The sequence below is a fragment of the Littorina saxatilis genome, linkage group LG2 (genome assembly GCF_037325665.1).
Source record: "Littorina saxatilis isolate snail1 linkage group LG2, US_GU_Lsax_2.0, whole genome shotgun sequence".
NCBI classification, from domain to species: Eukaryota; Metazoa; Mollusca; class Gastropoda; order Littorinimorpha; family Littorinidae; genus Littorina; species Littorina saxatilis.
Genome location: NC_090246.1, coordinates 101916583 through 101927399, shown reverse-complemented (window position 1 = coordinate 101927399; position 10817 = coordinate 101916583). Strand labels below are relative to the sequence as shown.

General features: G+C 43.3%; 1 protein-coding gene across 1 annotated transcript in view; it reads right to left on the bottom strand.

The window, feature by feature from the left end:
- Window positions 1-10817, bottom strand: part of LOC138960371 (uncharacterized) — a 32988-nt gene that overhangs the window by 10167 nt on the left and 12004 nt on the right. Inside the window, exons 6-9 of the mRNA XM_070332266.1 lie at window positions 9356-9482; window positions 6788-6906; window positions 4498-5820; window positions 4004-4152 (exon numbers count right to left, since the gene is read on the bottom strand). Of these exons, the coding sequence (XP_070188367.1) occupies window positions 4004-4152; window positions 4498-5820; window positions 6788-6906; window positions 9356-9482 (1718 nt within the window). The remainder of the gene's footprint in view (window positions 1-4003; window positions 4153-4497; window positions 5821-6787; window positions 6907-9355; window positions 9483-10817) is intronic.

Sequence of the window (10817 nt, the reverse complement as noted above, 5' to 3'; positions counted from 1 at the left end):
ACCCCAAATAAGACAAGATCGCAATTTCCTGCCACAACGCCCTCGAGATCGATTCAATACAGCCGCTGTAACTACCAGGAACATCATTGGAAACCACCAGTGTCCGATCAGTGGCCAGAGAGCGCGATGAAGACTGACTGAGCGAGACCTCCAAAACTTCGTTAACGTTAAACCTGCTTGTCCCGTGTGTTAAAAAAAGGCGCAGCATCAAAATAATCACTCAACAGCTAGGTCAAACATGCCTTCATCAAAATTTTGTGGTTTGATAATTCTAACTCTATAATTGTTTGAGATTTTGTCAATCAAACATTGCAGAATTTTTTTGCGTTTCTTTTGTTGCTCGGTATATATATGTATGTTTGTATGTGTGTATATGTATGTATGTATGTATGTATGTTTGTATGTGTGTATGTATGTATGTATGAATGTTAGTATGTATGTATGTATGTATGTATGTTTGTATGTATGTTTGAATGTATGTTTGTATGTATGTTTGTATGTATGTATGTTTGTATGTATCAATCAATATGAGGCTTATATGGCGCGTATTCCGTGGGTACAGTTCTAAGCGCAGGGATTTATAAATTTTTTTAATTTTTATTTTATGCAATTTATATCGCGCACAACTTCAAAGGCGCAGGGATTTATGCTGTGTGAGATGGAATTTTTTTTTACACAATACATCACGCATTCACATCGGCCAGCAGATCGCAGCCATTTCGGTGCATATCCTACTTTTCATGGCCTATTATTCGAAGTCACACGGGTATTTTGGTGGACATTTTTTTATCTATGCCAATACAATTTTGCCAGGAAAGACACTTTTGTCAATCGTGGGATCTTTAACGTGCACACCCCAATGTAGTGTACACGAAGGGACCTCGGTTTTTCGGCTCATCCGAAAGACTCGCATTTGAACCCACCACCTAGGTTAGGAAAGGGGGGAGAAAATTGCTAACGCCCTGACCCAGGGTCGAACTCGCAACCTCTCGCTTCCGAGCGCAAGTGTGTTACCACTCGGCCACCCAGTCCCTGTATCAGGCATGGGAATTGAAAATTGTAAAAAAGGCGGAAAATCTATAACTGAAGACGCGAAGCGTCAAGTCGACGGCGCAAAGCGCCTAGCCTTACTAGGGGGGTCCGGGGGCATGCCCCCCCGGAAAAATGTTTCTCCAAAGAACCCAGATGGTGCAATCTGGTGTCATCTGAGCTCCAAGTTTGCCATTAAATTCTGTTTTTAGAATCAGAGTTTTTAGTACAAAAATGTACCAATTTTTGCTTTTTTGAAGAAAAAAAATATATACATGTATTATATGGTTTAAATTTGTAACAAGAAGAGCAAACGCTCGATCGAGTCACTTTCGCAGTTCTGAATATTATATGAGGCATCAGATGGACAGGAAGAAATTGCTATTCACAACACAATGAGTCACGTTCACATAAAATTTGAGCCCGGTCACTTTTATAGTTTCCGAGAAAAGCCCAACGTTAAGTTGTGTGTTGCCGAACAGAAAAGGCTAGTTATCTCCCTTGTTTTTCTGATAACGTTCGTAAAAGGCTACAGATGTAAATACTTTGATGTAAAGAATAATCCTACAAAGTTTCAATCACATCCGATGAACTTTGTCAAAGATATAAAATGTCTAATTTTTCCTTTGACGCTGACCTGTGACCTTGAAAAAGGTCAAAGGTCAACAAAACCATCGTTAAAGTGTAGAGGTCATTGGAGGTCACGACTAAACAAAATATGAGCCCGATCGCTTTGATAGTTTCCGAGAAAAGATATAAAATGTCTAATTTTTCCTTTGACGCTGACCTGTGACCTTGAAAAAGGTCAAAGGTCAACGAAACCATCGTTAAAGTGTAGAGGTCATTGGAGGTCACGACTAAACAAAATATGAGCCCGATCGCTTTGATAGTTTCCGAGAAAAGTCCAACGTTAAGGTGGTGTCTACGGACGGCCGGCCGGCCGGCCGGCCGGACAGACTAACACTAACCGATTACATAGAGTCACTTTTTCTCAAGTGACTCAAAAAAATTGATCTTTTGAGACAAACAGGACAATGTAACTTGTAACACAATCTGTGCAATCTGGTTTACTTTCAAACATAAAAGTTCAATAACTGAGGCGGGCGGTAGCAGTGCGTGAACAAAGTACGGAAAGTTTTCGCGGGCTTTTGCGCAAAGGCCAAAGTAACCGGTGCTTTTTTTTGTGTGCCTCCCCCCTTTATTTTTTCGGCGGACACTTTTGCATTTTCGGCGGAAGAAAAAAAAAAATTCGGCGGAAATCCGTTGTTTGGCGGACAATTCCCATGCCTGCTGTATATTTGTATGTATGTATGTATGTATGTATGTATGTATGTATGTATGTATGTATGTTTGTATGTATGTTTGTATGTATATATGTATGTATTCTCAAACAAACTTGGTGTATTTTGAAAAAAATTGAGAGTACTCCACACATTTGAACATCCATGATTCAAAAATGGCTAGTGAAGAAAAGTAGTCTAGGCATCATTGTCGTGGTGTTTTTTTTGTCCGGTGACCGTACTGATCGTATCCTAGACAATCATGCGTACAAAGGTCTGCCCCCCCATGTAAAAGCCTGGACCCCATGTAACAAGAAGAGCAAACGCTCGATCGAGTCACTTTCGCAGTTCTGAATATTATATGAGGCATCAGATGGACAGGAAGAAATTGCTATTCACAACACAATGAGTCACGTTCACATAAAATTTGAGCCCGGTCACTTTTATAGTTTCCGAGAAAAGCCCAACGTTAAGTTGTGTGTTGCCGAACAGAAAAGGCTAGTTATCTCCCTTGTTTTTCTGATAACGTTCGTAAAAGGCTACAGATGTAAATACTTTGATGTAAAGAATAATCCTACAAAGTTTCAATCACATCCGATGAACTTTGTCAAAGATATAAAATGTCTAATTTTTCCTTTGACGCTGACCTGTGACCTTGAAAAAGGTCAAAGGTCAACGAAACCATCGTTAAAGTGAAGAGGTCATTGGAGGTCACGACTAAACAAAATATGAGCCCGATCGCTTTGATAGTTTCCGAGAAAAGTCCAACGTTAAGGTGGTGTCTACGGACGGCCGGCCGTCCGGACAGACTAACACTGACCGATTACATAGAGTCACTTTTTCTCAAGTGACTCAAAAACTGGACCCCATGTAAAAAAAACTGGACCCCATGTAAAAGCCTGGACCCCATGTAAAAAAACTGGACCCCAAGTAAAAAACTGGACCCCATGTAAAAGCCTGGACCCCATGTAAAAAACTGGACCCCATGTAAAAGCCTGGACCCCATGTAAAAAACTGGACCCCATGTAAAAAACTGGACCCCATGTAAAAAACTGGACCCCATGTAAAAAAAACTGGACCCCATGTAAAAACTGGACCCCATGTAAAAAAAACTGGACCCCATGTAAAAAAACTGGACCCCATGTAAAAAAACTGGACCCCATGTAAAAGCCTGGACCCCATGTAAAAGCCTGGACCCCATGTAAAAAAAACTGGACCCCATGTAAAAAAACTGGACCCCATGTAAAAACTGGACCCCATGTAAAAAACTGGACCCCATGTAAAAAACTGGACCCCATGTAAAAAACTGGACCCCATGTAAAAAACTGGACCCCATGTAAAAGCCTGGACCCCATGTAAAAAACTGGACCCCATGTAAAAGCCTGGACCCCATGTAAAAGCCTGGACCCCATGTAAAAAACTGGACCCCATGTAAAAGCCTGGACCCCATGTAAAAACTGGACCCCATGTAAAAAAACTGGACCCCATGTAAAAGCCTGGACCCCATGTAAAAAACTGGACCCCATGTAAAAGCCTGGACCCCATGTAAAAAACTGGACCCCATGTAAAAGCCTGGACCCCATGTAAAAGCCTGGACAGATCTGTAATGGTAAACACGCTACACCAGAAGGATGGTATCTGGAAGGCACAGACACTAGGATGTGGAAGAAACAATACGCTGCTGGCCGACTTACCTCAGCATCAGTGTGAGGTACAGGCCCAAGGAGACCTCGGCCAGATGAAGCACTGGCGCCTGAACGACCCGGCATTCTGAAGTCCTGATCTTGACCCATTCTCTGGCGATCTGCTGAGTGGCGATCCCCTCTGGTGTTGTCAAAGGGGCCTTCATGGGAAGCAATAATTGTCTCATTGGTCTTTGGCAGTTTTAGCAGACAGACCTTTCAAAACATTATACAGCCTAGAAGGGGAATAATGCAAGCAGTAAAAACGTGGACTCACAGAGAGAACACTTTACGGTAACTTTTCCAAGTTATTATTGCAGAGATTCAATAAACTCAAGTAATCTTTAAGGGCAGAGGTTATTAAATTAATTACTAAAATTATCTCTGTTGCTCTCTCATCAGTCAACATGATCAGCTCTGTGAAAAAGCATGGACAAAGAACATGAGACAAAAATACGCTGTGTACCTATGGTTATCACATTTGGTAAGACAATGCAAGGATTTACCTTGCTGCTGCCGCCCAAAGTTTGCACTTGAGTGACCCATGATTTCTCCCTGCGAGTGAGGAGAGCTGTAACGACTTCGTTTGACATCTGGTTGATCCTGTCTCCCCCTGTCGTGTCTTCTGTGTTCCTGCTCTCGCTTCAGCCGCTTTCTCTCGCGTTCTGCTTCTCGCTCTCTCTCCCGCTCCCTCTTCCTCTCCAGCTTGCGCTCCTTTTCGAGCTCCTTTTCTCTCTCCCTCTCTCTCTCCCTCTCTTCCCTCTCGCGCTGTCTTCGGTGGTCTTCTTCGATCTGCTTGAGTTTGAGGGCAGCCTCCTCTCTGGCTTGTCTTTGGCGTTCCTGTTCTAGCATGATGAGCTGCAGGTGTTCCTGCTCCAGCCGTTCCTGCTTCTTCCTCTCCAGTTCTTGCAGCTGTTCAAATTTGAGTCTCTTCAACTCTCGCTGCTTCTCCAGTTCCCGCTGCTCTCGCTGAATCTCCATTTCACGCTGAATCTCCATTTCACGCTGAATCTCCATTTCACGCTGAATCTCCATTTCACGCTTAATCTCCAGCTCTCGCTGAAACTCCATTTCTTGCTGCATCACCATCTCTCGCTGGATCTCAAACTGCTGCTGCATGTCCATTTCTTGCTGAAGTTCCTCTTCGCGGCGGATCTCTAGTTCTCTTTGCCGCGCCATCTGTCTGTGTATCTCCCTCTCTCTCTCTTCCTCCTGTCTCTGTCTGTCTCGAAGAGACTGTTGTTCTTCGTGCCATCTCCGCATGTCTCTCTCTTTCTTTAATTTTTCATCTCTCTGCTTTTCTCTGTCCCGTCGCACTTTTTGCCTCTCAGCCTCTCTGTCTTTCTGTTCTTTCTCTCTTCGTTCCCGGTCTCTTTTCTCTCTCTCCAATCTCTCTTTTTCACGTTTCTCTCTGTCCCGCTTCTCCCTTTCCTTTCTCTCTTTCTCTCTTTTCTCCAGATCTTCTGGGCTGGCCTTTTTCTCTGGCTGTGCCTCTCCAGCGTCCTTCTTTACACTTGAAGATTTCTCCTCTCTCTTGTGGTCTGAAGACTTGTCTTTCTTACTGCTGGATCGATCATCCCCCTTGCGACTTGATGATGGATCATCCCCCTTGCGACTTGATGATCGCTCTTCCTGTCGCCTGCTTGATGACCCGGCCTCTCGCCTTCTGCTTGACGACCTTGACCTTTTCTCCCCAGAGTCTCTTTTGTCTGGGCTTGACTTCTGTGCCACTTCCTCCCTCTTGTTGTCGGATGCAGAAGCGGTTGACTTATTCGCTGCTTTTGATTTCAGATGTCTTTGCATGGTTCCGGGAAATCTCTCGAGGGCTTCTGCACACACAAAAATACATACATATAAAGGCTGTGATTCAAATGTGTGTGGCTTGATGATACACGATACCAGTTGCAGCTTTAATTTAGCAAGCAAGCAGAATGGTACTAAGTGTGGTGCTGTCTTGACTCATACTAACAGTAATAGATTATTACTACATGACCAATTTCCTGAGAGCTTTTTTTGCATTAGTAATTCTAACGGTAGTTTCTGTTTTGACAAGTTTCTCATGTGTGTATACAGCATAGTTACATGGGTGCAACCTGGAAAATTCAAAAAAACCTGCAAAACTTGGGGTACAGGGGCAGCGAAGCCCCCCATAAGCCGAAGCTTTTTTAGTATTTAAAATGCCAAAAAAACCCCTCTCCTGGAACCAAAACATACAAAGTAAACCATACTATTCATCCTAAAATTTGTGCTCTCTTACTAGTCTTATACTCGTCAACTTTTCAAAACCCGGCACTGCCGGCAGCCGATGAAACCAAAAAAAAGCCGGCAGAGTTGCACCCATGTAGTTATTGCATACAAATTTACAATCCATCCCTCTCCAACTGTGATCCCTCTCACCCAATACAACCATGCAACCCTACTTTTCCTTTCAATACCTGGTCTTCTCAGAAGCTACATGAACTGAGGGGAACATTCTGGTGCGCATTTTACCAATAAATAGTTTCTGAAGAAATTATCATAAATGCAACAGCCCACACACACAAAATCTCAAGACCACCAATAACTTCAGGTCCACAACAAAGGGGGTCTTAATACACAAATATATTTGCAAACATTATGAACAGAACATCTGAAAAATCTAGGTCTTACAAGAGCAATCACCCCCCCCCCCCCCAATGTATTAACTCTACCGTAAAATGAGAGATCCACTATTAAGACACTACACTCAAACTTGAGCCTTGAACTAACAGTAGTAACTATACGCCCTTGTCTTCAGACCCAATTCCATCAGCTCACCTTCTTGCGACATGTCAACGATCCCCATCTGGATGTCTCGTCCATCAATGAAGTAGTCTGTGAAGCAGATCAGATGATTCTTGGCCATCTGCCGATCCTTCATCTGCAGCACTGCTGATCTGAACACACAACACACACTGCAGTGAGCCTCACTGTCACCAGCTTTTCATTTTCATTACTGTATTATCTCATTGGTGGGGAAATTCAGGTAACTTCCTCTCATTGGAAAGCTAGCAGCAACCAGAGTTGCGCTACGTGGCGTCTTTACAACTTTAGTTGTAATCAGCCATCAGCACTTTAGGCAGAATAACCAGGGTCTTTTATGTACCACAAAGGTGACATGGGAGTTGGACTTCGAGTCTGAGCATAACGTATACCAACGTCTGTCTCAGTCTAGATTACATGAGAGTTGGACTCCGAGTCTGAGCATAACGTATACCAACGTCTGTCTGGGTCTAGATTCCAACCAGTGACCTGAGGATGACAAGTCCAGTGACCTGAGGATGACAAGTCCAGTGCTCAACCAACTGTGCTATGCGGCCTGAGCCTCTCCACAAAGATAGGGCAACAAAAGCGATGACACTGCAGCAGGAAACATGTTTAGACGTCTGTTGGAGACACAGGTATTTGACAGGATAGAATTTGTTTGATCATGAGTGCAGTGGCACGGGACCAAATAAAATCAGCAAAACGAGAAAAAACAGTAGCCCTCTCACTGTATAAATTATATTCACACTGTATGGATAGCACACACATACAGAGTGAGGCGCCTGTGATGAAAAGCGATGTGGATGTACATGTATCCAAGAAAACTTGTGAAGGTATGCTTGGTTCATAACCTTGGGGAACTCCAGTCCTGCAAGTTTAACAGGCATCCTCTTCAGCACGGTTCCAGGGTTGATCTATGCTGACAGACCATACCAGCAAATAACAAACACTGCAGCAGGTTCAACTTTGTGTTGAACATCTGTGGAATCTTACGCCAAGATTCTGTGCTACCATAATTATTTCTGTGGAATCTTACGCCAAGATTCTGTGCTACCATAATTATTTCTGTGGAATCTTACGCCAAGATTCTGTGCTACCATAATTATTTCTGTGGAATCTTACGCCAAGATTCTGTGCTATCATAATTATTTCTGATGCATGCTTGTTTTCGTTGTTGTCATTGTTGTTGTTCATGTTACGGGTATTTTCATTTCACATCAGACCATATTAGGCATATAACCGTAAGAAATACATTTTGTTTCTTAACCGGACACGGGGAAACTGCTGACGTAAACATGTCAAAGTGAGTGGTGCAGTGTGGATGCCCTGCGCCAACAAGGCCCAACTGAAGATGTGAAGACAGGGGGATGTTCTCTGACAGAACATTTCCTGACAGTCTGGACTGCAGTGGAAACAATGAAAAATTTGGACTCAGGAGTCAGGTGGAGTCATGATCTGAAAAATGAATTCCAAATGGAATGTGCATTGTAATGAAAGAGCTAAATCCATGAGGGTACATATCAACCCATCAGGCCATAGAGCTCCTTCAAGTCTATTCAATGCGGATAGGAGCGCCAAGGAAAGAAGTGGGGATGGCGTCTCAAAGAAATGTCAAGAAGAAACGTTCTTCTGGCATGGGAAGAGGCAAAAAAAAGGGGGGGGGGGGGGGGGGGGGCCTCAAGGAAGGAACTGAAATCACTCCTTCACCTTGCATGAACCAAGAAGTTGATGTGCTCACCATCCATCAGCATACAGCTCAGATGTTTCCATGCATGTGACTATCAAACTCTGTAAAGGAGATGTCAGATGCAGCGATTTCAATTTATTTAGGATTTACACTGCTGTCACACACTACATTGCCAATGGATGCATAATGCCATCGTAGAATGAGCTAGGATGAAATAATATGAATGCTCTCATCACTTGGGAGGACAGAGCCTTCACTATTTTCAATGTTGTAATCATAAAGTCACAACACCCTCCATCAATCGGAACGTGCTGTTGAAGCCTTGAAACCGCAACTTGAAACTTTCTGATCGACAGCTTTGAACTGTCTCTTCTTCTCCATTCAAAACTGTTCAGGCCAACAGTTCTGAAATCAGCAGCTAAGGAAACATTTTAGGTGTGTACTACAATTGAAACTAAGTATACATCTGCCTGTTGGATGACTTTCAGAAGAAGGCCTTCTGTTGACAGATATTTCAGAGAGAGTGAGAGCAATGTTGGCCTGTTGCCAGGGCGATGGGAAAATCTGCTGCAACAAGTGTCTGCTTGCACCCAATTAATTCCAGTCGGGTGACAGGATGCTGATTAACAATAACATCAGCCGCTGCCTCCAGTACAAAGGATTGTATGATGGCAACACTGGATCTGACCGCTGCATCGCTGACTATATAGTCAGTGTTCTTGTTGTTTCAGTCAAGCCTTCTGAAGCAAAAAAGGCAAACACGAATAGTTTGTGCTTTCATGCCTTGTCTAGTAAAGGGCAAAGGTTTGTTTCAACAAAGCAGTTTGCACAGTTCATAACTTTCACCTGCACAAAAATAAGCATTCTTTGGAAATGTTCAACCTGCCACTCACCTGACGTCTTCAGAAACCTTCACAAGTCCAATCTTCAGGCTGCGTGGGAACAAAATCCTTAGAAAGTTTTCGTCCACATTCGGGGGAAGATTATTCAAGAAAAGTGATCTTTCCTTTACACTTTTCCCTGAAAATGAAAGGATGTTACAGATGATGTCAAGTTCTGAAAATGAAACGCGTCCCTCATTACAGAAGACCTCAGGCTGTTTTGAATCAGAGGAATGCCTTCAAATCTTCAGCTGTGCAAGTTTTTCAAGCTGGGATTCAAAGTAGTAATGAGATGGTCAAGTAAGTCCAAATGCTGACTGACCTTCATAAAAGGCCATCAAAACTGGTGTTGAACCAGTATAGCCTATGACTAGTGTTGAACCAGTATAGCCTATGACTAGTGTTGAACCAGTATAGCCTATGACTAGTGTGAAACTGGTGAAAAGGTAAGCATGTAACAGTCTATATTACAAGCACAGCTGCAGCTTGTACAAGAACACTATCGCTGTAATACACAACATAATAGTATTACCAGACAGCTGACATGGTTTTTTTCCCGTCAGCTAGTGTCTCCAGCTGACATGGGTTTTTTCCCGTCAGCTAGTGTCTCCAGCTGACATGGGTTTTTTCCCGTCAGCTAGTGTCTCCAGCTGGTAAGACAACTGGTAAGCTCAACCACAGAATAACTTGTGGCTACATTTTTCCAGTGTGAGCATGTTTTCAACATTTCTTCATTTATTTGGTGTTTAACGTCGTTTTCAACCGTTCAAGGTTATATCGCGACGGGGGGAGATGGGATAGAGCCACTTGTTAATTGTTTCTTGTTCACAAAAGCACTAATCAAAAAAATGTTTTCAACAGGAGCAGAATCTTCACTCTTTGGCTTCTGCATCCTGCAACAACTCGAACAACGGCTTGGATCATACGGTGACGACACCTGAAAGAAAAATTAAAAAACAAAAGAACAATGAGCATGTTCACAGCATGTTCACAGCATGTTCACAGCATGTTCACAGCATGTTCACAGCATGCTGGGGTAAAAGTCAGCATGTTCACAGCATGTTCACAGCATGTTCACAGCATGCTGGGGTAAAAGTCAGCATGTGGTCTGGATGCCTTCCTGGATGGTAGCCATCATCGCTGGTTGGTGAATGATCACCAATTCTTGCAAAGACAGCTGAGGTGTGGGCTGATGGCGTTCCATTCTTCTTCTTCAGGTGAAGCAATAGGCAGGAACACATCTTCACCAAACAACAGCATACAAACACTTTCCCACTCCTGCATCACTGCTGATTTCCAGCTACTCAGCTCCTTCCCCCTGATGACTTCAACTTCCTCTGGTTTAAGAACTTGAACCAAAGACTGACAGCAAAGTTCTTTAACCAAATACTTGCTGTCAGTTTGTGTTCTGGCAACCTCTATGTTTCACTTCCAGCGGGCGTCGGACAGGCAGTGGTGTAGGTGGGCTGTTCAT